The sequence below is a fragment of the Chrysemys picta genome, chromosome 3 (assembly GCF_011386835.1).
Source record: "Chrysemys picta bellii isolate R12L10 chromosome 3, ASM1138683v2, whole genome shotgun sequence".
Lineage (NCBI taxonomy): Eukaryota > Metazoa > Chordata > Testudines > Emydidae > Chrysemys > Chrysemys picta.
In genome coordinates, this window is record NC_088793.1 from 191,251,377 (window position 1) to 191,279,249 (window position 27,873).

At 41.2% G+C, this 27,873-nt stretch overlaps 2 protein-coding genes and 1 long non-coding RNA gene across 5 annotated transcripts; 1 reads left to right on the forward strand and 2 right to left on the reverse strand.

The window, feature by feature from the left end:
• Positions 1-527: 527 nt before the first annotated feature.
• PNO1 (partner of NOB1 homolog) lies at positions 528-10,434 on the reverse strand. Of its 3 annotated transcripts, XM_005308223.5 has the most exons (7): positions 10,210-10,434; positions 8,819-8,968; positions 5,262-5,345; positions 4,688-4,748; positions 2,943-3,060; positions 1,635-1,705; positions 528-854 (listed from the first exon to the last, which is right to left on the reverse strand). In XM_005308223.5, the coding sequence occupies exons 1-7, from the start codon at positions 10,432-10,434 to the stop codon at positions 787-789; spliced, it is 777 nt and encodes a 258-aa protein (XP_005308280.3). In that variant the 3' UTR covers positions 528-786. The 3 variants fall into 3 exon arrangements, with proteins under 3 accessions (XP_005308280.3, XP_042713128.2, XP_042713129.2); XM_042857194.2 differs by lacking the exon at positions 5,262-5,345; XM_042857195.2 differs by lacking the exon at positions 1,635-1,705.
• LOC135982550 (uncharacterized) lies at positions 6,480-8,812 on the reverse strand. The gene is made up of 2 exons (XR_010599949.1): positions 7,123-8,812; positions 6,480-6,867 (listed from the first exon to the last, which is right to left on the reverse strand). It is a non-coding gene; the product is annotated as an uncharacterized LOC135982550 (long non-coding RNA).
• Positions 10,435-10,661: 227 nt separating the features above from the next.
• Positions 10,662-26,932, forward strand: DNAAF10 (dynein axonemal assembly factor 10). The gene is made up of 8 exons (XM_024110189.3): positions 10,662-10,850; positions 14,075-14,175; positions 17,345-17,475; positions 19,157-19,258; positions 22,063-22,178; positions 22,703-22,837; positions 24,609-24,706; positions 25,975-26,932. The coding sequence occupies exons 1-8, from the start codon at positions 10,662-10,664 to the stop codon at positions 26,180-26,182; spliced, it is 1,080 nt and encodes a 359-aa protein (XP_023965957.2). The 3' UTR covers positions 26,183-26,932.
• Positions 26,933-27,873: the final 941 nt, after the last annotated feature.

The following is a 27,873-nucleotide window of genomic DNA, read 5'->3' on the forward strand; positions in this document are numbered from 1 at the left end:
TGCTCCAGTACCTGACACATTACAAGAAAGAAAATGTCCCCTGGCCATCATCATCTGCAGTAAAGACTGAGTCAAAGAAAGCCTAACCCCTAGACTCAAGATGGATGACACTATCCAGCAAGGTGTGTCTAGAGAACTGTACTTTTCCTGTTCCAGAATGTAACTAGGGCTACTAAACACTTGATACAGATCATACTGTACAGAAATGGCAACAGCTCATGTTCTGTTCTCTGATCACGTATACTATACTAAGTATCATGACAAGATTTTGGTCTGCTGCGACTATGCACAGGCCCTGCTTCCCCCTCCTCTCGGAATTGTATAAATAAATCAATGAAGGTGATGTACAACCAAATGAGTCAGACTGTTGCCACTGGTCCAAGAACAAAGTTAACACAATTTAAGAAATCTGAATGCATGAGTTTACGATGCTTCCTAACCAGTCACTTCCTTCAGAAACCAATGGTCCTGTTAGTCAGTATGCCTGCTTTAAGTGAAAGAGTCAATCAAATTAACCATACTTTTGATTAGTGATAAAGCATTAATCTTTAATGAACATACGAGGGTTTACATTAAATTACTTAAATATTGTGTCAAAAGATCAGACATTATGCCTGAATGAAAACAGACTGCAAAAGCAGCCCTACTTTCTTCTGAGCTTCCCAATCAAGTCGAAGGAGGCTGAGTAGAACTGGTGTTATTTCTATACACATTAGCTGTGTATTAAGATCTCCAGCCACAATATCTGTATACTGGATACAGAGTCCCAAATTAAAGTCCTGGGTCTTAGAATCTTTCAGCTGCTCTGCTCGCCACAGCTCTAATATTGCCATAGACTTTTGATGGAGGGCTTCCTGCAGAGAAGAAAGACAGACATTATAAAATGGTATTGACAGATAATCATTAGTACAAACTCTGCTGTAAGATTGAGGCTGCTTTTGAAACCTCAAGGTGTCTGCCTTACTGCCAAGATAATTTGCCGTGACTGACAAGAGGCTCGAAAAGAAATTATCAGCTTGTCAACAGATTATTAAGGAAACATCTGGGTAAAATATATCAGATTCCAATATAAAGGAGAAGATAGCCACTATGCTTTGGTAAAGCTTTGCAATTAGTTGCAAGTAGTATAAGTTTGCTGTTTACAAGTGATTTTTCTGCAGAAATCATTCCTAGCTGGAGATGAGTGTCCAATATGTAATTTGGCAAAGCTTGTGCTAACTTTTCATTTGATAACCCAATATTGTAAGAGTTTCAACTCATCTGTTTTAGCTAGTTCTAAACAACAAAAGCCAGAAACAGGAAGTGTCACTAGTGAGCGCAGCCCTCTGTGGATGTTCAACACTCCATTCCCTGCTCTGCTTAACGCACGAAGTTGAGAGGTACACACGCAGGGAGCGATTCTGCTATCTTTACTCTGCAACAATTGGAGTACCTAGGAGCAGAAGATCTTTCCCAAGAGCAGCAGTCAAGAACGAGGTGAGTAAATCTATGAGTTCAGATTCAGAATAATCCTCTGGCAAAAAAAAGTTAAGCCCTACTTAAAGTAGCAATGATTGCAGTTTCCCCTTAAATACAAATCTTACAACAAAGCAGTGTTTTTGCACAATGGACTGAGGTTAGTTAACAGGGCTTACCTAAAATGAGATTGCAAATGGCTGTTCGTGCCATCTTAATATTCTGAAAAGATCCTAAAATATGAATTTTCCTGTAACAAGGAACCAAAACAGTGTTATTTGGGAAAGGTTTTTGCCTTTAAGCATGTAGTTAATGTTGCGGTATTCAAGTGAATTTGAGATTCAAGAATTAACGCACTAGATCTTTGGAATCCATTTGTACTTTGTTGCCAGTCTTGCATTATTAATTACAACACTTGTAACAAGTATGACTGAGATGGTGTTTTCCTTTCACTTCATGCTACCAACAACGGGTGGAATCTCTGTCCTATAGTCTTTTCGGATACATAATTTATTTCCAAAGATGTTACGATTAGCTCGCTTGACGGTGCCAAGCTTGGAGAGGTCAAGATTTTGAATTGTTGTGTGATGAGAGTAGTTGTAACCAAGTTTGAAAGCAGTGACTGGAGGAGAAACTGATCTGGAAGTCCAAGACCACACTTCCCATTTAAAGACAGTAAGCATTCCAAACAATGAATAACTCATTGCTATCCTCTACCCTTTTGAATGCAACTTGTGCATGCTCACATTTGTAGACGCAAACTATATATCTGCACTCCAGCTATCACATGAAGATGCACCTTCCCCTGCATTTTATTTAGTGGGTACAACTTGCATCTACAAAAGAGAAGAGGCTGAACTGCCCTCCCTCTGGAAGCTTATCCTTTAAAATCTCCTCAAACATGGAAGCATTAGAACAAGTCCCCATCAACTTCCCTTCACCAGATCATTCCACTGAATAGCTCAAATTCAGCCATAGAGGGGGGCTAATTTGTGCTTGACTTTAAACATGTATTTTCATATTTTGAGCACCTTCCATCTTTATAACCAGAACATGGCTACCTGTCATGTGTACATTCTTTCAAATTTCATACCTCTTCACTGATACTGTTTGAGCTTCCTGCAATTTAGGAAACGTACAATTCTGGGGACACCATTCAGCTACCATCGGAACATATCTCCCCAACCCATTCAGCTTCCAGTGATGTTGCCTTAGATGCTGATCCTACTATTGGCTCCTAAGGAGCATTCCTCTTTCATTACCATGTAGGCCAAGAATTCAATCACTTTGAAGATGTTAGCATTCATTGGTTTGGAGAGCAAGAATCTTGAACGATCCCCATCATGTAGAACTGTCCCTACATTTACATGCACAACATGACATTCTGGGTTATTGCACAGAAGGAAAGAATCGATAAAGGATCAAATACAAGTTTTAGGAACCGCACATTGCCTAGAAATTAAATGTGAGAAGGAGAGTCTACTTACGAGTCAGCAAGAACTATTCGTGTCCTGGTTACATTTTCTATAGTGAATTTGGTTTTTCCACCTTTTCCTGCTATTCTTCCTATTGCTCTAGAAAGGTGATCTCCTTTCAAAGGCTTGACTAAAGCAGAAGGGAAAAAACTGCATTTCATTAGCCAATAGCAATATGTATTTCTATAGCAGCTTTTAGGGTCTTTCAAATCACTTTACAAACAGGAAACAGTTTTAAAATTCCTCTATGGTGATAGGGAAACACTACACAGAGATTATTTTATTCATTACAGTGGGACATCAGCTCACCCCAGAGGTAGCAGTGTTTCAGAGAGGAGTAATAAAGTGATCTCTGTGTAGGACTAACAGGAATCACTCCTCAAGTGGTTGGGGAACAAGGACCAATTCCTGAGTGAGTTGGGAGAGGATCAAAACAATTAACATGCTCATGTAGAACAGAACTGAAATTAGAAACATCCAGGGTCTTATACCACCCATATTCCTTTGTATCTGTGCACCTTCCATTAGTGCATTCAGCAATGTAACTAACATCTGTCAGTTGTGGTTCGTGTTCTCTCATCCTCTCCCCAGGGGGAGAACTACACATGCAGCGGAGTGCTAGGATTTATTTTGTTTTTTGTTTGCTGCTCCAATCGGCATTCGATGAGTGGAGTCAGGTGTGGGGCAGATGGGCCAAAACACAATTCTACTCCCCAGTCTAAAACCCAGAGCTATGGTATTCCCTAACAAACACCCAGAATGTCACTTTTCAAATTCACTACACACTTCCTCCTTTTGGCAAGGAGAAGGGTACCTACATCATTATTTGTCAGAAATAAGCAGCAGAGATTAGGCATACAGGCTTTCATAAACCAGATGAGAACTAACTTGACAAGTCTGATACACTGCTTTTAACACTGAACAAAGTGTTGATGTTTTAGGAGAAATGCAATTGTGCTACCACCACACACCTAGACAATTTTGTACCACTGTATGTAGGAGTAAAAAGTTCTTTCCTGACCCATAAGGTGAGCAATGTACATCCCCGAGGAGAATTACATGCTTTTTCAAGACTGCGCAGAGTGTTACTGATCATGTTATCCAACCTTTTAAAAAAAGATTGACCTCCCACAGCAGTGAACTACACTGGCTGACTACTTACTACAGGAAGCAATATTTCCACTACATGATTTTACCTATCCTAAATTCAAGTGAAAGGTGTCACACTTGCCTTTGAATTCAGAATCAGTTTTGCAATGCTGCTTATTTTTGCTAAATACCTCCATAGCAGATGTCGATTAACCCACGCAATGTTTTAAAAAATGCAGCACAGGTTTGCTGATTCTCACGTTCCTATTTAGACGCTGAACTCCTTGGGACAAGGTCTGTCTTATTTTGTACAGCATCAGGCATAGTGCCACTGCTCAAACACTACATGAGCCCAATAATCCTCATGACAAACTAGAATCACCCTACTTTTCAGCTAAGAAGTAACAGGGAGTGCTGTATTGAGGTCTCATTACTAAGGCTGCTGCTTTTGCAAAATACACTAGAGTAGTATTATCATAAATACGTGACAAATTCAGTTATACTACTGTCCAGTATCTCTGATTCATGCTGTTTGCTTATATACACTAAGCTGCAAAACAACTCATAATGGATCTCAAGTTCTACTGAATATTAAAGGCAATTTTCTTTTGGGCAGAGAACATGACACCTGATGCACTATTGAAAGTTTTGCAACAGAAGACACTTACCATCTGTAACTTCAAAAGATTCTAGAAATAGGTCATCTAACCTAACGAGAGCAAGAGCATCCTAAAATATTAAAAAGATTTTGTTATAACACTGTAGCATACAGATAGGAAAACATGTTTAAGGAGCTGCATCATAAACTACTACTTTTTTTTTTTTTTTTTTTTTTTTTTTTTAAACAGACACCTCTAAAGCTTAATTTAAAATGCATCAAATGGTCTGATGCTTCTTCAAAAAGTGAATCTTACTAAAAGTACATGAATATAAGCAAAATAGTGAATTCAAACAAACATCTATGCAAATATAGATCGATAGCTAGACAGACAGACAGAGACCAGAGATTCAACATATCCCTTCGGAGTGGTTTTGAAATAAAATGTTTACACAACACACACCCCTCCAGCTTTATAAAGGCAAGCTTACTGTACCATTGTGTTGGGAAACTAGAGAAAACCTATGCCCCATAACCAGCATCCCTGTAGCAAGCCTGCACAGAAGCCAGCAGGTTTCTATTATCCCTACTTATATCACAATTTAGACTAGGTGACCAGGACCACTTGGCTGCTGAAGACTCACCTCAACTTGAAATCCAAGAATAAATGCTTTCACAAAGTCAGCTGCTTTCGTCAGAGCACTTACATCTTTTGTCTCTTTACAAGTCTACATGATAAACAAATTAAGTTGCACATGAGAGAGAGATCAGGACTTGAGAAATTTACCAAACACCTTCTAGTCCAAGAACTAAGTAAACTCACCAGGCTGAAATACACCAGTTCCCCAAGCCAACCCCCTCCTGTCTGATCTATTGCTTGGGTCCAAAGACCCTGGAGTTCTGCTGAATTAGCACTGCCTTCAATTAATGCTGGCCCGCCACCATGAGAATTTATGTTGCTCCCCAGACCACTCAATCAATGCTGGGCAGCCTCTGTCCCCACCAAGTCAGTTTATGACCAAAGTCCTCTGCCAGAATGGTGGGGGACTGAGGTTTTCCTTCTCCTGGAACAAACCCCATGCCATCCTAAAACAGAGCTGCAAAATAAGAAGCAGGGAGGCACTAGACAGTTTGACAACCACCAGCAGCAGGCCCCATCTACCAGAGTATTGAGAACTTGTATGAACGGAATCCTCGCTAGCATCTCCTTCCAACACAGGGATGTGTGTGTTGGGATTCCTGCCAACAGCTGCCAAGGACTCGGGGGGGGGGGGGGGGGGGGAAGAGGAAGAGCCCACAATTTTGGCCAGACCAGATTGAGATTAAAGTTAATGATTGGACAACTATGAAATCTAACCTAGGGGATGTGGTGGATCTTCCATAATTTGAAGTCCTTAGATCAAACTGGATTTCTTTCTAAAGATATGCCCTAGATCAAATAGACATTATGAGCTTGATACAAATGTTGCTGAGTATGCTATCCAGGAGGTCAGACTAGCTCATAGTGATTACTTGGGGCCTTATCTACAAATTTATGAGACATCAGAATGATATGCAAAAATGCAGGTCTGGACAAGGAGATAGGACAAGGAGAGGCAGTTGTGAGTCAGCAGCATAAAGGAGATAGTCAAAGTCATAAAATATCTTAACGAAAAAAGGTGACCAACAACGAAGCCTTGTGTGACCTCCACCAAAATTTGGAGAGGAGACTAAGAGGAGGACCCTCCAATGAAACACTAGAGGCAGAGTAACACAGGAGGATAACCACAAAAGTCAAGAGCAAACAAAATTTCAAGAGCAATAAATTAGACAGCAATGAAGTCAGACAACTGGTCAAGAAAAATGAGCGAGGAGAACCTTGACAAATCTCATGGCTTGAAGTGCATCACTAAAGACTCTGGTGAGAGTGGAAGCTTTGTATTCTGGAGGCTTTTTTTCAAATCTCCTCCCTCTAAAGCATCAGGGATGGTCATGGCTGGAGATGGGCCAGTGGACAGGGTGGGCTGTGCTTGGAGGTGTACTGAACATTCCCTCTCAGGTAATTAGCTGGATGGTTTTTGCTCACTTGATCAGGATCTAACGGTTGACCATATGAAGGAATTCTCTCTCAAGTAAGACTGGCAATGGCCTTGCAGGTTTTTCCACCTTCCTCGGCAGCGTGTGGATGTGGGTCACTTGCCAGGATTATCTGGCCATCTCAATCATTTCCCTGCCACTGTAGGGGCCTCAGACATTAGGACAGACTAAGGCCTGGTCCCCACTAAGCCCCCACTTTGGACTAAGGTACGCAAATTCAGCTACGTTAATAACAAAGCTGAATTCGAAGTACCTTAGTCCGAACTTACCGCGGGTCCAGACGCGGCAGGGAGGCTCCCCCGTCGATGCCGCGTACTCCTCTCGCCGAGCTGGAGTACCGGCGTCGACGGCGAGCACTTCCGGGATCGATCCCAAAACATCGATTGCCTGCCGCCGGACCCTCCGGTAAGTGTAGACGTACCCGAAGACGCAGCTCTCTATGGTACATGGTCTAGGCTCCTATGGGCTGTAATCATAGAATATCAGGGTTGGAAGGGACCTCAGGAGGTCATCTAGTCAAACCCCCTGCTCAAAGCAGGACGAATCCCCAACTATTTTGGTCTAACTTCGATTGTTGGTGTATGCAGGGAGGTGTCAATGGCCTGTGACATAAAGGTCAGATTACATAATCTGGTGGTCCCGCCAGGTCTTAAAACTCTATATTAGAGTTTAGTGGGCAGAAACATGACTGGTGAGGGTCTACGATGGAAACAGAAGAACCCCACGCAGTGACTGCAAGGGAGAGCGAGTTCAGAGATGTAGGGGGAAGAGATTGGACAATCATTTGAAGGGGATATGGGATTAAGGTGGGCTTTTTTCCGATTTATATTTTAAAATTGGGGAGACCAAATCACGTTTGTAATGAGCATGGAAAGAACCAAAGTACCTGTTGGCAGGGTGGGGGGAGATAAGACAAAAAGGGCTGGGGATTCTGGAGCAGGTGGAGGAGGAAAGCAAACAAAGTCTCAGTGAGAAGCAGAATGTGCTAGGGGCTGACGGAGGAGATCATGCTGGATTTTAATCAGTGTTTCCTTTGTCGGTGGGAAACATTCAGTTTTTTAAAAAAAGGAAAACGGACTACATTTGTATAACATTTCAATATTGTTATCCTCAAGAGGGGATACCAAAAAGGTTAGTAATGCCTTCCTCTAATTGTTCAAACACATTCTACAGTCTCAAAAACCAGCAGTTTATAAATCTCCAATTTTCCAAATTAGATTTTATGTATATTACAAATAAGATCTATGACCAAGTCACAACTGTCAAAAACAAGACATTGTATAATGAAGACATTTGTGCAGGCTTATCTACTGTAAGTCGTGTAGTGGCTACTGTACTTGGAATAAGATTTACTGATCAAGGAAAAGTTACCAGTAGCTTCCACATTTCAACTCTTAAATTTGAAAATGTGGCTTTTAAAAATTAATCTAGAACACATCTTAATAAAAGTATTACAACATGCTATAAATATAGTTACCCACATATCAGGGGCTTAACACAAGCTTTAGACAGGCTGTTAAAAGTTGTTAAGCTGCGTAGGCAGTCAATAAGAATGTTAGTTATGGCTGCAACTATCACTTTCGATATCCCAAGTGACTTGAGCGTAGTCCATTAGGCAGAAGGAACACATGAGCTAAGTAATTATGGTTGCTTGTCTGCTATGATGAATAAAAGTCATTATGAGATTTCGCAGCCCAAAAAACATAACTAAAACCAATTACATATGTGTTATACAGTCTTAACTATTTACAAAGCATTGCATTCTGCAATCAGATCTAGTGGCTGGGTCTGTTAAAAAACTGATTTTCCCCTCTCCTTACAGTGATGTCGAATTAGAGCGATAAACAGCCTCTGGGTCAGTATTGCTAGGGGGTTAATGCCTTTCTCTAAGTTTTATTTATTGCTTTACGAGTAAAGTACTTGAGGATACAACTGTTAAGTTTTAGTTTGATCCCATATGTTTTACAGGGCTCCACTTTAGTTTCCTATAGCTCGTAAGTGGGATCTAGATAATTAATAAGTTTTTGTGCTACAAACAAATACAAGAGATAGCAAAAGATAAGTTTTCTAACTCAGCTGAACTGAGGTGCTGCATGAAAATGCCAGGAAAGAGCTTTCTCCTTACCTTGATTTCTACATTTCTTGTTTTTAAGTTAAATCTGATTTGAAGATGCAGGTGTTCTACAATAGGTGTGAATATTTTCATCCAGTTTTCTTTCAAAGGAGTATATCTGTTTGCTGGTACAGGAATTTTCCTCATTTCATCTTTTCCACTCTAGAAAGAAAAAAAAGTTTAAGCAGCACTAACCACCACTATGATCATTCTTGCCAAAAGACAGCCTATCAGAGTGCTCAATCATCAAATCATGCTTTTGCCTTGAAGTCACTATAACAATGAAAGAAAAAAGTGGTAGAGAAAAATATCAGAGAATCCAAAATTTATACTGCCAGAGCACTGAAAGAAGTTTTATAGCAATATTTTACTTATGATGGATGAGATTAAATATCAGTATTTATTGGGAAGAGGCAATGCCAAGGAACTGGAGAGTTATTATCAAGTCCTTCAACTTTTAAAAGGCTGAAACTTCTTGCTGCAAATGTTTCCCCATCTACTCCTGCTTAGTTTCCAGTGTTCTTCAGCTCCAAGTTAACAAGCTCATCTTCACTGGGGAAAAAGTGTGTGTGGAGATTAAACTTACTATATAGCTAAAGGGACACAGTCCACTAAAAAGGTCACACTTCTATCTAAAAGTGTCTGCCTATCATTCCTAATATTACTTTAGCTGAATGATAAAACGTTTGCTTTTTTCTAGTTTGTTTACTTTTTGCATCAGACAGCACACTACTTACTGGTCTCATTGTTTCCCCTGTATAGTCAAGGTCTCATGTTTGTGAGCAGAAACAAAGGAAACAAACCATTACAAAGGTATATAGCCGCAAAACCACAGAAGTTTGCCGGTGGACTCAAGACCGTATCTAGTACCTACAACTACTTTTTTCTGTCTTTTTTAAAGCTGATTGGCTTTCAAGTTAACAACGCCCCTTTAACAGGACCGCTTCTGCCGGCAGGGAGGTGAAATCTAACAAGGTCTCAACCATCTCCCCCCTGCCACACACACACATAGCGCCCTTATTTACCTTGCAAAAACAGCAGCACCAGGGCGACAGGGCACCGCTCAAACCTACTTCACTCACGTTTTATCCGGGTCCCAACCCCGCTACAACCCGGAGTGCTGCGCTGCCACACGGCTGGAGGACACAGCGGCGTGTCACTCTAGGAGCTCAGCCTACGGGCTCTGCACCAACAGGCCGGAGCCCTCGGCACGGCGGAGCTTTGTCCCCCTCAGCAGCCGGCTCGCTGACAGCGAACGGGAAATCGGTGGCAACGGAACGGGCAGCGCGGGGGCTCCGGGCAGCGGCTGACTCCGCCCGGCTGGTTCTAGCTAGACGGGCAGGGCCTGTCCCCGCCACAGCACCCCCGGAGACCAGACCGGGGCCCGGCACGTCCCGGCTCACCCTGAGCGCGTCCCCGGAGACGGGCGGGAAGTTGGGCCTCTTGCTGGGCCGGGGCTGCCCCGTGTCCATGCGGCTCCCGCCGCCCCCATCCAGCTCGGCCGCCCGCCGCTTCCGTTTGCTCCGCTTGGGGACCCTGATGAAGCCCCCGGCCTCCGTCGCGCTCTGGGTCTCCGGGGTCGCGCCGGGGGAGCCCCTCCCGGTCCCTTCCTCCGCGGGCTCCTCCATGCAACACTTCACACGTGCGGGCGGAGCCGGGCTAAGGGCTGACGCAGTCCGGAACCGCAGAGACGTCACTTCCGTCCTCAGGCCCCCATCACGGAACTCCCAGGAGCCCTCCGTGATGCCTGACCAGGAGGGTGCGCTGAGCCCCGGATGTGACCGTTGGGCCTGCGCACCTGGCATGTGTGTAGACACCACAGGCCGCGGCGGTTGGGGCGGCGCCGGCGCGCAGTATGTCGGGCGCGGGGCTGGAGAAGCCGCAGCTGATCACGCACGTGCAGCAGTCGCTGAACTACACCGTGTTCGAGTGCAAATGGGTCCCGTGCAGCGCGCGCCTCCTCTGCCTCGGCAGCGTCCCGCGCGGCACCGGCGTCATCCAGCTCTACGAGCTGCAGAGCGGCCGCCTCAGCCTGCTGCGCGAGGTGAGTGTCCGGCCGGCCCGGGGCCGCCCCCGGGGGCTGCCGCTCACACACTGACACCCCCCGCCCCACGGGAACCGCTACGCCTGTTTCCCTCCCGCCCCGCGTCTGTGTCTCTGCTGCTCTCAGGCCCATGGCTCTCTTATGGGCCCTTCTTTGTGGCCCCGTCCCCCGCCCCGTGAGCTGCTCTCTGTCCCGGCGGCTGTCCGCAGGCCCCAGGGCAATCCTGCTCCTCCAGCACACACGGCCCCGGCTCCGCGAGGCGTGGTTGCTATAGCAACGCGGGGGCACGCGCCAGCCCTGCGTGGAGTCCGCTGCGGAGCACAAGCCTGTGGCGACACCGGCCCGTCAGCCATCCCGGCCCCGTGCCGCGTGGAAGCACAAAACTATCCCCTGACTTTTTAAAATGGCCCCACCATGTAGACGTGGCCACTGCAAAACTGCAGAGAATGGGCCCACTTGTCTCTCCCCTCCAGACAGACGAAAGATGGAAAAGTTCTGGTCAGGCCATTCAGTCCGTCCCCCTGCGGTCATCAATCAGGGACACGAATTTCACTTCAGATGCTACATTTTAATGGCACCTTTTGGGTTTGTCTACACTGGCACTTTACAGCGCTGCAACTTGCTCAGGGGTGTGAAAAAACACACCCCTGCGCGCTGCATGGTGCTAGTGTATACACTGCACCAGCTCTGGGAGCTGTTCCCCTCCTTGAGGTGGGTTTTTTTATAGCACTGGTAGAGCTTTCTCCTAGTTCTCTGCCACGACTACACAGCCACGTTAAAGCACTGCTGCAGCCAGCACTTTAATGTTGCTAGTGAAGACATGCCCTCAATCTCAGATGACCCCAAAGTCAGCTGGTAAAACATATGTAGCAGTGAAATGCAGTCATCACTGGAGTGAAGGGCGGCAATCAAATTGCACACAGGATGCTTCTAAATGTGGATGGGGGAGGAGGGAGAACATTGCCAAGGTAAAAATGTAAACAGTAACCTTTCAGGCCAACTTTGTGTCATAAAAAAGAACATAAACCCAATTAAAAAACCCAAACTTTTAAGGGCATCTTTAAAATGCATCTACGTCAGTGACAGGTATTACATTGATATTTCCTAGAAACTGGTTAGCTTCATTTCTCACTTTGTGCTGCTGCCACAACAGCATACAAGCTATATGCATTGTGGGAGGGTGTGAAGAGATGGTGAAGGAGTTGGTACCACTGAGGCTCTTTTAAAATAGGTTTAAAATTTTCTTCCAAGCAACTTCAATGGCATTTAAATATCCTAGCTGTATTGTATAGAGTTCTTTTCTCCCCTCCCCCCATTAAACGTAATACATTAGAAATGTGAAAGGAACGTTTTAATTTTTCTCCTTTTAAAAATTAGTCTGACTTCTTGCTGTTCAATTCAGGATGGCAAAAACCTTCTGTCTGTAACATTTTTTTTTCTTGATTTGAGGCAAAATATTTGTTGTTGTTGTAATTAGAGTAGTATCTTCTTGCTGCATTTGGGGATCTCAAGGATTTTAACACACACCTTGCAGTAATGCTGGCTGCTAATTTGCTTTCTAAAATCAGCTCAGGTAGCTTTTTCTGCTGTATGTATATATGACTGTATTATCCAGTGCACTGTTCCTAATCGAGATTTTACAAATCAGACTATACTTTATTTGGATTTTAGACCAGGATGTGCTGCCAAAATTTTAACAAGAGCTCATATATTTCCACTTCAGCCATGTCACCTCCATACAAGAAAAAAAAACAATCCATATTCCTCCCTTACCCCCAAACTATAATATGCATCCTCCAGCCCAGTACTCTTTGACCTTAAATGCTTCTCACTAACTCGCTGAGGTTCCTCTGACTGGGTCCTCTACCTGTCATCTTTTCTGTTCATCAGTTGTGGGGGTGAGGGGGAAATGCTACCTCCTCTCTAAATCAATTTCTCTCCATTACTGTCTCACAACTGTGCACATAGCCAGGCTAATGATTTTGGGAATGTTATTGGGAACATACCCACATTTATCTGCTCCTCGTTAAAAGGAATTGGGGTGACTGGGCATCGTTAGGTTTCAACAGCCTCCTGTTATGGAGATGTAGCCTAGTTACACTGTTGCCTGCTCTCACGTTGGGAGGGTGCGATTTAAAGCTCCAGCTCCTGGATTCATGTGATTGTGGGAATCTCATCTTTAATTTAAAAACAACAACAAAATTCCTAGTGCTCTGGCTGTGGAGAAAAGTTTCAAAATGTGACCCTGAGTGCTTAAAACCCAGAGGGCAAATAAAAATAATAAAAATAATTAAATTTTTTTTTAAATCTCATCATTTTGGGAGTCTAATTCATGATTTTTGATCCATTGAGTTTTAATAATCTCTTCGCATCAGTTTATTTTAGTTAGACTTGAAAATGATATCTTTTCAAGTAAAATTCTCAAAACTTACTGTTTGTTTTAAAGGAATGCCGAAATTTTCCTTCATAAGGTCCACTGTTTGGCCATATAACTAAGGACTTTCATGAGTCCTCTCCACGTTGAGTGGTTGTAGGTATTCAGTCAGTAGCTACATGTATACATTGTTGATGACACTAGTTATACAAGGTTTCATCAATTTTAGGCACCATGATGTCTTTTTTAGGTGCACAGACTACTACATGGAGCAGCTGTTTTTTAAATTGAAGTAACCTTTGAGGATTTACTAATCTGCAGTAACAATAGTGCCTCAGTTGTATAAAGCGAGTTTAAGATCTACAGGGACAATAGTACATAAACTTTCTCAATTTATAGGGTTCTGTAGGGATGCAAAATAGAAGGCACACAAACAGTGTTGCTCCAGACTAATAGAAAGAATGGCTTAATTATCTCTTATGTTCATGCTAGCAGATCTCTGAGAAGAGCTAAAATTCCCTCTGCTATATATTTGCAAATCAGTAGAGACAACATCCTTTGAGTATCATTAGTGAGAGGGGTAGAGAGAAGGAGAATGAGTGATTATTTTGTTAGAAGCTCATTAAAATCAAATCCACACTCTGCAGTGATATGAAATTTTAAAATCATAGAATAAACTGAAGTGTGGTATAACTTTGTCAAATAATATTTCATTTGCATTTCATACTAAATATCTTATTGAAAGTTCACTGAAGCCTGCTAGTAGTGTGGCTTTCAAGCAGCTGCTTATCCATTGTGTGGTTTTGTTGAGATTTTTTTAATATGCTGACAAAAAATTTACCCTTTTTAGATTGAAAAGGCCAAACCTATTAAATGTGGAACTTTTGGTGCTACATCTCTACAGCAGAGATATCTAGCTACTGGGGACTTTGGTGGAAACCTTAATATATGGTAAGAATACTAGCTCCTCTCAGGATACCCCTTACTGTACATGATATACTTGAACTCACAGTTCGGGCCTATTGTATTTGCCCTATTTTTGTGTGTTTATCTGTTTTATAGTTGTGCCTAGGGACCCCAGTCATGGATCAGATCCCCTTGAGTGCTAGGCACTGCATATACACTCAGACAGAGACAATCTCAGTCTGAAGAGTTTACATCCTAAGTAAAACTATTGAACAAAATTAAGACAAAACACAATATTGTCGATTCATTTAAATCTTCTATCTCCAGGTAGCAGAAAGCTGTTCCTATTCCTAAAGGTTCCTCTTGTGGAAAAAGAACAGAAGTACTTGTGGCACCTTAGAGACTAACAAATTTATTTGAGCGTAAGCTTTCGTGGGCTACAGCCCACTTCATCAGATGCATATAGTGGAAAATACAGTAGGAAGATGTATATATACACAGAGAACATGAAACAATGGGTGTTACCATACACACGATAAGGAGAGTGATCAGTTAAGGTGAGCTTTTATAGCAGGAGAGAAAAAGAACTGTTTGTAGTGGTAATGAAAATGGCCCATTTCCAGCAATTGACAAGGAGATATGAGGAACTGAAGGGGGGGGGGGGGAGTGGAAAATAAGCATGGGGAAATAGTTTTACTTTGGGCCATTTTCATTACCACTACAAACAGTTCTTTTTCTCTCCTGCTGATAAAAGATCACCTTAACTGATCACTCTCCTTATAGTGTGTATGGTAACACCCATTGTTTCATGTTCTCTGTGTGTATGTGTATATATATATATATATATTATATATCTTCCTACTGTATTTTCCACTACATGCATCTGATGAAGTGGGCTGTAACCCACGAAAGCTTACGCTCAAATAAATTTGTTAGTCTCTAAGGTGCCACAAGTACTCCTGTTCTTTTTGCGGATACAGACTAACACGGCTGCAACTCTGAAACCTGTCTTGTGGAAAAGAGGCTTTTGGGTAAAAAAAAATAACAGCCATATATGTTCTAGCAGTTTTTAAAATTAGGTTTATTTTTAACATTCAATTTACAGTTCAGATTATGAATACTTTTTTCTTAATGCTTTGGATATTGTCACCAACAGCCCGATTCAGAGAACATGTTCAGATTAATACAAGTAGGTAAATTTTTTGAAAATATAAAAGGAAACCTTTACAGACTTTCAAACTAGATTTTATTTATCTGATACAATTTATTAGCATTCCACCAAGACATTAGTGACAGATTCCATTTCATTGGAATATTAAGAATGGTATTGATAGAGAGTGACTGTTAGTTTGTATGGTTGTTCTTTAAATGACAAGGAATTGAGGAGAGACAAAGCAGAATTGGAAAATTAGAAGAAAAATAAGAACCTGGGAGGATTCCAAATAGACAACCAGTATTAAAGCACAAATGATGGACTTTCCTTTAAATATGAAGCGCTTCAGGCAGAGAATTGGTTAAAATGCATCCAAAGGGTCATCTTAAATCCCCACTGAAGATACAATTAGCTACAACATTTTGTCCAAGTCCATCCTAATAAACAATATTAAAAGTTTGTAATGTGGGGATTCTAATTTTTTGGAGTTGTCCTAGACTAAAATACTATTCTAAAATTTTTATACCAAATATAAATGTGAGTAGTACGATGTCAGGCAACTTGTAGGACAGTGAGAAGTTTAACATAGAAAAATGAATTGAATAGCGTGACGAACTGGGACTGTTCTTACTGTGGTCTGTGAATGCTGACAGGGCAGTGTGGCGAGGATAGTCTGCATTGGGGGATGGGAGACTGACTGATGGAGAATACCTGAGCATGTAACATGAGAACCCAGGAAGGGGTTAGAGGCCAGGTGACACCTTTGCCCGGGAAACTGAGCAAAGGCCGTGGGAGGGGTCGCTGAAGGCAGAGTTTCAGGAGCTGGCTGGTGATATGGCTGGGAGGCAGACGGGGCTCTGACCTCCTAAGGGGGCTGGGGTGCCCTGGGACCTCAAGATGGACCTAACTGAGGGAGGGTCCTGTTGTCTGTGCCTGCAAGACCTGTCTTGGACTGTATTCCTGTCGTCTAAATAAACCTTCTGCTTTACTGGCTGGCTGAGAGTCATGGTGAATCGCAGGAAGCCGGGGGTGCAGGGCCTTGTGTCCCCCCACACTCCGTGACAAATAGTAAAGCAGATATCCTCAATAGCGTGTTACGTGGCTCTTTGTGTTTGGGTGGATTGAGATCTGTATGCACTGTTCCCTTTAACCAGTATTGTTGTAAGCTTCCAGCTGCTTGGCTTCAACATGCTTTTTCATAAATGACATTCAGTACCTAGATGTAGCCATCAGGGAAATAACCTACTTCCTTCCCTGACGAACCAAGGGATAACCCCGCCCCCCATGTACTTATTCGCTACACTGATACTGACTTGGACTCTTTAATACATTCCATGGGTGGCATACCCGAGCCCACTTATCCACTGACGCTTTAAAAACTCCCGCACCCCAATCTGGGTCTATGCTGGTTATATGACATGTATGTATCTCATGATCCTTGTAACCGATACCTGTAATCCCTCTTAACTCAAGCCTGACCCCAGATGTACAGTACCTTCCCTCTTAACTTGTGTATATTTAATTTTAAACGTTAATAAAAAATGTAAATCTGTTCTCTCAAAGAAATTTCTGCTTCACAGAATTTAGCCAGCTTTAGTTGCAATCTGATCCCTAATTGAGGGAAATTATTTTCTTGCTCATTCTGACCAGTGATTTGTGCAATACTGACTGAGACTAGCTGATTTTAAATGATTGACTAGTTAAGGCACATAGCTGCCAGGGCAGATTCATTTGCATGGTAAGATTGAATAGTCAGATGACTATTACAGATCCATACTTTTTTTTTTTTTTTGAGGCAATAGAGCAATTCTGAACAGCCTCAAAAGTAGATTAAATCATACACATGAGTGGGGAAACAGTTTTACCCTTTTCCATTTTAGACATTTCTAGAAGAAAGCTTCATGGTTGTAACTTTGCAGTTTTGTTCTCAGCACAAGTCTGAGACATCATGTTGCATTTGTAGCCTACATTCGGATACAGCATTCCCTCCCTTTTGTACGGTAAAGTAGAGCACCATGGAACACGTATACAATATACTGTCTGTTCTTTTCTGTTGTCTAGGAACTTGGAAGCTCCAGAGATTCCAGTATACTCTGTGAAGGGCCATAAAGAAATCATAAATAGTATAGATGGCGTAGGTGGCTTAGGGATTGGAGAAGGAGCACCAGAAATTGTGACTGGGAGCCGAGATGGTGAGTTAGCAAGCCTTAAAGTTTTTAATCTTTGCCAAGAAAATACTATTTAGAAGATTTGATTGGAGTTTGTGGGCCCAGTCCACATTGACTTTACAAGAAACTTTAAAAACTGGCCTAATCCTGTTGTGAACTTGGTTATAGCCAAACAAGATAAAATACAGTTTAGCCAGCTCATGTGGGGCCTAGAAGGAATTGGTTAGCAGCAGCTTATCCAGTTGGGAACATTCACTGCCTTAATTTACTTTCTTCCATGTAAATCATAGTGCCACATTACTGGTGCTTTTGAACTAACTCCCCTTCTAGGGTCTGGCTTATCAACATAAATAACAATTCAATTCAAAGCAAGTCTTCTAGCTCACTCTCCAAGACTTCACAGTCCTTTCAAGCCCTCCCTAGATTCAAACAGTTTTTTCCCTGATGGTGCAGGGCCAGTGAATGGGCTCCCTCCCACACTCTTCTTGACTGTTAGTCCAGATCCAAGGCCTCCAGTCTGGCCTTTCTTATAGACCCTCCTAACTGAGGTTCCCTTGCCCAGCAGGCTTAGCCTCCTCAGGGGTCTCTCTCTTCACTAACTGACTGAGCCATAGGTGTTTCCTATACTGTAGCCATGTCAGAGGACTTACTTTAGCTTGGCATGTCCTTCCTACAAGTCCCAGAATGCCACTTCTTAAAGCAGCCAAGGCTGGCTGACTCAAGGTCACAGCTGCCCTTAAAGGGATAGAGGCCCTGTTACACATTGTCATGCCTTTTGGTGTTCATGTATAAGGTGGAATCTTTTAAAGCCATTTGCAACTTTTTTTAAGCAGCTGCTGATAGCTATAACAGAGGTATCTACAGGTGGCTCCTGTGACTGCTGCTATTAGCCCTATGGTATGTTGAAAATTGCCCAGTGAGGACTGAACTTTGTTTCCAAAAAAAAAATCATGGTTTTGAAAACCAATGCAATTAAATGTGGGGGTGGGGAGGAGATGGCAGTTTACACTTGAGTGCCAGTGGGAAATCTGGTTTGCTACTTAAGTTTTGTTGATTGCCAGAGTTATTGATTGCTCCAATCCATTACCACACCTTGGCAGTTATTTTTCTTTGCCTAGTGAATTTGGCAGTGCCGAGGTTGGTCTCTTCAACTATGGGAACCCTTGGTTGCCATCAGATAAGGTTACAATTATATTGCAACCAGATCTATATGCTGTTTGTTCTATTTTGAGTCCAACACGGGACAAAGTTTTCATTTAGAGGCTGTAGCAAAAAAACAAAAACAAAAAACAAACATCAACATAATGGAGAGTGGGAGGGAAAGAATATGAAACAAGGTAAATACAAACTATGGCAAATGAGCTGTGGAAACTGTACCACTTCCATGGAGTGATGATAGGGTTAGAAAGAAGGAAGAAAGCTAGAACTTAAACCAAACTATATACAATTCTGTTTATCAATGTGAATCATACTATTCCTTAGTTGAAATTGGATAGACTGTGTATCAGTGAACTTTTAAAGTATTGAAACAAATCCTTTTCCTCATTTCTGCTCTGTTTTTTTTCCTGTAAATGCAGTCAGCTTTGTTAGAGAACAGACATGCAAATGTTTGTAATGTCTTCCCTAAAGCAAGTTGAAGAGTGGAGAATGCATACAATACGCGACTGTATTAGTAATCTAAAATCCAGTATAATTATTATTACAGGAACCGTGAAAGTGTGGGACCCAAGACAAAAAGATACACCTGTTGCTAATATGGAACCAGTACAAGGCGAGAGCAAGAGAGACTGCTGGACAGTAGCATTTGGTAAATTGATAAGCTTTTCAGTCTGTAACTTGCAAGCAACAAAATATCTATCCATCTGGTCTGCCACTGGAAGCAGGGGGGCAATAATCAAGACAATCAAAACAAACAAATCGTGACTCTTTCTGTTAAACTTTCTGAGGCAAGAAATGTGATAATGTCCAACTTATACTACTTTCTGTACTTTTTAACCCATGCCATTCTTGCAGTGCCTTTTGGTTCTGGGAAATGGCCAATTACTGCTTTTCCTTCCTCTCACATGGCTCTTCTGTGTTCAGCTGTGTATGGGGGAAATAAACTGGGATTTACCCTGAAGATATTTAGTGCATCTTTCCCTTTAGTTGTGCATTTTCATTCAGAAATAATCTGATCCTTCTGCCTTTCCTGATGTGAATAGTCTTTACACATGCAAATGGCACTTCAATGGGATAACTTGCATAAGTAAAGACTAGATAAGTACCTTAGTACCTCATACAGTAATTAAGTTTTGTATGGAGATCGCCATAGCAGATGCTGCTTTTCACTGCTCTCGTGTTCCTTAGCTTTTGCTTACTACATAGCATTGTTATTCATTGTCTTTTTGCAAAAACTTTCCCAAAACCATCAAAGACAAGTCTTGCAACATACTCTGAAAAGAATCAGGTTTGGACCTAATTTACAAAAAGACATAAGGCTATTCCACAGACAGTGGCCTCCTGCAGTGAAGGTCTTATCTCTGACTCTGGAAAGATTAATCCCAGTACTTCTAGCTGCATTGTCCAGGAAGAATTTAGCTGACTCAGTGGATTGAGCGCCTGTGTCTGATGTAGCACAGCTCCAACTTAAGTGCTTTAAATATTAAGAGCAGAGTGTTGAACTGGGAACTAATGGAGTGAGCAGAGTATCCGTCTGTGTTTTCAGCATTTTTCTTGCTAAGGAGACCAGTTGCCGTGTTCTGTACAAGCTGGTGTTTTTGGGTTCCTCCATCATTGGCCAGAAATTCAGTGAGTTAAATTGATCAGCCTAGTGATAAATGCTTGGATTACTGTCATTAAATCCATAGTAAAAGCTGTAGTTTTCTGGTAAAATAATGGAAGGCATTGCTTATTACTGAAACAGGTGGGAGTTGTCTGTTTATGCTCTCTGTATGTGTGTGTATATATATCTCCTCAATATTTATTCCACTCTATATGCATCCGAAGAAGTGGGCTGTAGTCCACAAAAGCTTATGCTCTAATAAATTTGTTAGTCTCTAAGGTGCCACAAGTACTCCTGTTCTTTTTGCGAATACAGACTAACACGGCTGCTGCTCTGAAATCTACATGTACAGTGCTGCTGCGCCTCTGTAACACTTAGTGAAGACACTACCTATGCCGAAGGGAGAGCTTCTCCATTTGGTGTAGGTTCTCCACCTCCCCAAGAGTTAGCAGTTATGTTAATGAGAGAAGATCTTCCGTCGATATACAGCTGTCTACATCGGGAGTTAGGTCGATATAACTGTGTCATCCAGGGGTGTGGATTTTCCATACTCTTTAGTGATGTACTTATATTGACAAAAGTTTGTTGTGTAAACCAGGGCTAAGACCCAGAGACTGTGTACTGTATATATAGAGAGCTGGAAGGGACCCTGAAAGGTCATTGAGTCCAGCCCCCTGCCTTCACTAGCAGGACCAAGTACTGATTTTGCCCCAGATTCTCTAAGTTGCCCCCTCAAGGATTGAACTCACAACCCTGCGTTTAGCAAGCTAATGCTCAAACCACTGAGCTATCCCTCCCTCCTACTACCTTGACAAGTGATGTGCAGAGCCTTCACTAGCTTCTCATTAGTTCCTTTTCCCTTCAGCATTGCTTAAATCTTGCCTGAGTTCAGTCTGAGCCATCTGCTCATCACCCTGCTGCTAATTTCTTTCAGACAGTGATGCATAGGTGATTGTGTCAGCTGAGAAGGCATTACAGAGCTTGGTGTCACCAATATATTTTTGGCAACAGCTCCCATATCTCTCAGATCCTTTCCAAGAGTTCTACAGATACTGAAGATGAGGGAGACAGTTTTGATCTCTGTGGAACTCCATATGCGAGGGCTCTTAGAGATGAGCCGCTTTTTGTCATAATTTCTTGGGTCCTGTTTGAGAGAAATGATTCATAATAGTGTTGCATCATCCCCTACAGCTAGGTCTTGTAAGCAGGTCAGTAGTGCTCTATGATGGAATGTGTTGAAGACTGCAAGAGAAGGTCTACTAAAGTTGTCTCTGTGCTGTGCTGTACTGCAAAGCCTGTGTATGGTTCAGAGTATAGTCAGATGCCGCATGCTTTTGGATTACGTATGTGAGTAGGAGTATCAGGATCAGGCACGTCATCTGCTGTTTAGAGAATATTGTATTTTTAAATTGCATGAATTAAATATATTAGAATATTTTCTGAAAATTCATCATATTATATAGGAGCAGAGAGAAGTTGTCTATAGTTTTCCAGGCACCAACATCTATTTGAACTGATATGCAGAAATTGGTTATTAGACCCAGGAAGATATATTGGTAAGAAGACGCATCCATTTCTGGAGGAGATGCATACATGTATGAGGTGGTGTATGCAATTTAGGCAGAAATCAGGGGGTGAGCAGTTGGATACTTTTGTTTTAAGATGTAGAACTAGCTATTTTGAAGACTACTTGAAAATCAGATCCTTCACCTAACACATTCATTACAAACATTCCAATTACGTTTCTGGCACAAATACAGGTTAAAATTGCAGACGTTCGTTCATGACTGTTTTACAGTGTGATGGGGATAATTTTTTATACATCTAAATAGTTGTCTCTCTATTTCCAGGCAATGCCTACAATCAAGAGGAGCGTGTTGTGTGTGCTGGCTATGACAATGGTGACATTAAATTATTTGACCTAAAAAACATGTCATTGCGATGGGAGACCAACATTAAGAATGGGGTAATGTGTCGTAAAGGCATGTTTTAATTTATATTTGTTTGTAATGTGGAAGAATTAAAGGGTCACTGTATCTATTTGAAACCTACTCAGATTCTCACCAGGATAAAATCTACGGAGGATTTTTTCTCCACTGGGTCAACAAATCCTAGTTCATGGATTCTTAGGTTGGGGATCATTCTTTTCTTTATGGCTAGATGGACAGGCCCTGAAACTCATTTCTTTTGTAACTTGTGCTCACAGCAGGGAAGAGGTTGAGAACCATTGTCCTATTTTGTTTGTTTTCAGAGTATGCTGCAGGTCCTATCAATTTATGCAGGTATTTTGAGAGCATGCTGTTTGAGTGGGTTCAGGTGTTTTTAGATGATTTTGTTGAATCTGGTTATGTCTTAAGTCAGTTGCATTCTTATTACCATTGTAAATGTACCTAGAGATTATGATGGCCCATATTTTACAAATCTAAAATAAATCCTTCTTCGTTGATAAGCTGACTTTCAGAATGAATGTGTGTGTGTTTATATTTCCAGGTTTGCAGTGTGGAGTTTGACAGGAAAGATATAAAAATGAATAAATTAGTGGCCACATCGCTCGAAGGAAAGTTTCATGTTTTTGATATGAGAACTCAGCATCCAACCAAAGGTTTTGCCTCCATTTCAGAGAAGGTACAGTATAAGGGAAGGCTGTTCTTGTTAAGGGAGAAATGTCATACTTACTCTTGCAAAGCTGCTCTGGACACCTTGCAAGCTTAAAGTTATTACATAGGAGGTGTGAGGATGGGCAGATTGAATGTTCATTGGCAGTCATATGATGTGATGAGCACCCCATCATCCAACTGACTTCAATGGGATTTGTGAGTGCTAGGTACCTGTTAACATCTGACCTTAACTTCAGAAAACATGAACCAACCATATGAAAGGTAACATACATCACTTCAAGAGGTGGAAAGTGGGGAAGGCTTTCTGTATATTGCTGTGTGGGGGACTCAGGCTCAGCTTCTGCTCCTGATCTACTCACTGAGGAGGAGGGAGTGTTGTCATTCAGCAGAGTTTCCTTTTGTCCATTTAAGGCCAGGGTTTTTGTGGGTGGACTTGGCCAGAAGGATGCTCACCACAATATGAGATATTGAGGAGGATGTAAAAGCAGAGAAATGAGATATGTGGAGGATGTCCACTACTTGCAGGCCAGCGGGACATATGTGAATATTGAGTTCTCTCTAGATGTGATAGCCTATCCTGGAGCACACCACTTATTAGCTATCAGAGATGATGGTCTTTTCCAGTGCTTTAGTATTCTTATTTATTGGTCTAATAAGTAGATGTGTACCCTGGAAGTTTAATGTAAAAGTGATTGCAATCTAAAGTGATGGGATTTGAATCTTAATTGTATCCCAAGATAAAATGAGTTATTCTGAGTCTAGTGCAATGGTAACAACAAGGAGTCTGGTGGCACCTTAAAGACTAACAGATTTATTTGGGCATAAGCTTTCGTGAGTAAAAACCTCACTTCTTCGGATGCATAGAGTGAAAGAAAGGTTCCCAGAATGAAACACTAAGGGTCCACAGAAAAACAAGCAGTTTGTGACTGGGGATATAGGGAGTGGAGGTAGGTCCAGAGAGAAGATCTTCTATACAGTGGTCTACAGAATGCAAAAGATGGAGAATCTTTGCCCTAGTGGCCTCTCTCTTCCTCCCCAATATCTCTTACCCACCATATTATTTGGTGCAGTTCCTGTATGAGTAGCAGTCTGACAGAGTAAAATTCACTGGCAAGACCGGGCATTTTAATGATAAATTTACTCATGTGACTGTTTTGAATAATAATAGGTCAATGTCAATCTATTATCCTTAATTTGCTTCTTTTTGACATCATCAAAGCTTGTAATAGATGAAACTTATTAATTTATTTGGTGTTCATGGCAATCAAAACATTAAAATGAAAATCCTATCATAATTTGTGTTAATTCCTTTTGGGACATATGCAAAAACTTGCTTACTAGCAGAGATTTATAATTGAAGCCTTTTTTGGTTTGTTCTGCATCTTGCTACATGACCTGCTTACATGATTTAGATTTGAATTTTATATTTACTCATTTTTTCATGGCTTTTGTGATACGTGTGATAGCAAATTCTGGTAATTGTTGAAAAGAGTCATAGGCTAACGGTAATAATTATCTTTATAATGACTACTTCATATCTGAATATGGAAATCCAGTAGTTACATGATTTTTGTATCTGATTATGGCCTTGCAAGCACATGTGCACGTTTAACTTTACTTACCTTACTAGTCATACTGAAGGTGAATACTCCCTTGAAAGCAACTACTAATATGCTTAAAGTTACTCTAATCACTCACAGATATATTTATCAGGGCTTAAGTCCTTACTTATAAGACTAATCTGTAACTAATTTTTGTCTAACTCTGGTATTTATTAGGCTCACAAATCCACCATGTGGCAAGTTCGGCATCTGCCACAGAACAGGGATATCTTTATCACTAGTGGAGGAGCTGGGAGCCTTCATCTCTGGAAATAGTAAGTGTTCACTATCCACTCTAAATTAGGTGAAAAAATAACAAAACTACCATGTATTGTAAAAAGTCTTCCTGGAAAATGAGTATGGAGCCCATGTTCAAACCAAAAATGTATTTAAATTCATTAAATTACAAACAATAGGTAATTTCTCACACCATGGCAGGACTCGATAATAGAGACTGAAAAAGTCCCTGCTGTAACTTGATTGGCATTGTGGGTTTACGACAAGGATGAATTTGGCTCTTGATCTTTAACCTAATATAATCAAGATCTAAATTATATTGTCAGTTAATGAGATGTTAAACTGAATAATAGATTTCTTAAAATTCTTGTTGTAGCAGGTATTGCTGAGAAGTGTATAAAAACCTTTGGACTTAAATTATTTAATAACACTTAGCATTTTACATATTAGAAGCTCTGTGCAAACATAAGTTAGTCATCATAGCAACTCCATGAGGTAAGTTAATATTATCCTTATAGTTATATATAGAAAGCTGAGAGACAGACGTTAAGTCGCTTGCCCAAGGGTAAAAACTAAACAGCTAACAAGTGACAAAGGGTATGTTAGAATTTGGGTGTTTCTGTCTCACTGCTTTATGCTCAGTTCACTAGACAATGCTGCTTTTCACATTTAGGATCTAATCCTGAGAGTCAAGGGGAGTTCATGGAGGATCCCTAGTCAGTTCCTCTGTGCAGAATGAGCTGGTTCCAGAGGACTGTACTTGGGGTGTATGTTCTCTACATGGCACAGAGCACTGCTCTGCGGTAACACTTCACATGGTAACAAGGAGTGGACACAGCCAATGGATCCTTCAGTTTCATCCCCTGGCCACCCTCTCTTACTCCTGTGTGTGGACTTTGTAAGCACCAGTGGAGCCTACTTCAGATGGAGTGGCTCCATAGCCTGGAAGTGAGAGATGCCTGGCTTGGTTACTGGCGCTTGGATGTTGGGGGTCTGAATTTGTTCCTTAACGCAGGGTTCAAATGGTGCTGATGGCCTTGTATGGATTCCCTGAACTGGGGTGAACTTTATCATGTAGCATTATATCCCTTATTCACTTAAATTGACTTAGCTGGATTAACTATGATTCAGTATATTTAGCACAGATGTTTTCAGTGTCTCTAGGAAACCCGAGACACCTTCTAATTGGACTTGTGAAAAACAAACAAATATGTGCGTTTGTGGGTGGGTATTTCTTGTAGTGTTTGTCTATGATACATATTCTAAAACCATGCTTGTCTGGTTTTGTTTTATTTCTTATTGGCAGTGAGTACCCTGCTCAGCGCTCAAAGAAGGATTCTGAAGGAGTTGAGATGGGGGTTGCAGGTTCAGTCAGTCTCTTACAGAATGTGACTTTGTCAACACAGCCCATTTCTAGCCTTGATTGGAGCCCTGACAAAAGGGGTCTGTGTGTCTGCAGTGCTTTTGACCAGACTGTGAGGGTACTGATAGTTACGAAGCTCAGCAAAATTTGACAAACGGATTTTCAGGACGAAAGCGACATAGTCTGAGGGGTGTATATAAAAGAGACTTTGTTATTTATAACTTGAATGTCTCCTTTAACAAAGCTGGTTTAAAGAATTAAAAAACAGATCTTTCTATTGAAAGTTCAGATAAATTGAGTTACAGTTGTTTGACTACATACTATGCTGCTGTTAGTTGGAAAAAGTTGCCTAGGCTTAACTTTTTTACCTTCTAATGTAAATTTACCTTTCAAATAAAATGTGCCTTCTGCTTAGTGTGTTTAAAATATCTGCAAGTTCAGAAATTATTTTAAACTGTATCTTCTCAATGTAAATTGCTTTTTTTCTTCAGTAGCACTATTCTGTTCACTCTTGTTAAATTGTTTGCTTTGTATGTTTTTATCATATATTTTTCCATTCTTAGTTATTAGGAAAACTATCCTATGATCCATCCTAGAAAATACATTGAAGGGATAGTAAATTTCTCTGACCTTACTTGACCATATTTGGCAGAGTATGTTTGTTAAAGTGACTCAGATTACTTCAATACATTTAAACACTTATTTAAAAACTAAGGATTTTTAAACTGAGGATTTCAGATTTTAAACATGTTTAATGAATGACCCTTTTCATGGAGATGGTATTGTAATTAAGATGTTCAGCAAAATGAGCAGTTTTTGTTATGGATCACTTTATATTCTTCTGTTCATTTTTAATTAATTTGTTACACACTATCCTACAATAAAAATATGTCGTGTGTTATTGTAATGTGAAGTATATTACCCAAGAAACAGAGATGTGGGGGAAGAATACATTTAATTAGGTTTGCAACAAAGGAAACAGTTTGTAGCAAGAAACTGGATTTGCTGCAGAATGATGTATTTTTTCCTGGTTTCTTCATTTTTGTTGTTTCTACCTTTAAAAGCTTTGTACAGCAGCCAAAGTAGTGGGATTTTTGATCAAATTAACCATAATAGCCATCAAATAGAAATCTAGTCAAAATCCAAAAAAAGAATTAAGTAATTTCAAGTACTGTATCTTCTCTGAGTCTCTGCCAATTTTTCCTTATTTTGTAAGTGTTTTTCTCCCCTTTTGTAGTTGTGTGAAAACATAAAATACTAGGTGAAACTGACTGCAGGGAAAACGGAAACATGAATATACACAATCCAGGCAAATTCAGAGTGAAAAAACTGGGCATAAGACCAATATTATGTACATGTGTGCATGTATAGTAATGTTTTAGATGTTACTAATTACAGCAATTACAGCACTTTCACAGAAGTGGGAGGTGTAGTTGGTGTCCTTCTTGTTAATCTAAACTTTCAAAAAAACAGATGTTCTGTCAGTGAATTGCTCCCTGTCTTCCCATTACTTGGAAATGTGCAGCAGTAATAAATTTGAGCCACTTGTGATTCCACGTATGTTTGCACTTGTAGTGGATCCCAACAGTCGCAGCATACTGCGGAAGATGGAGCTGTGTCAGTGAATTCTCCTGCAAGATCTAAGGTTCCAATTTACTATAAAATGAAACCGGAGTCTGGTGACATTTACATTGCAAATTGGTCATAGAAGTTCTAGGCGGAGCTGGTCTTGATGCTTATAGTTAAGGTTGCCCAGCTCTTCCCATTATTAGTCCCTGTTTTCAATTGCTTTTAACTTTGCCAAATTTAAACCATTTGGTCTTTAATTTTCCATGTCGGGTG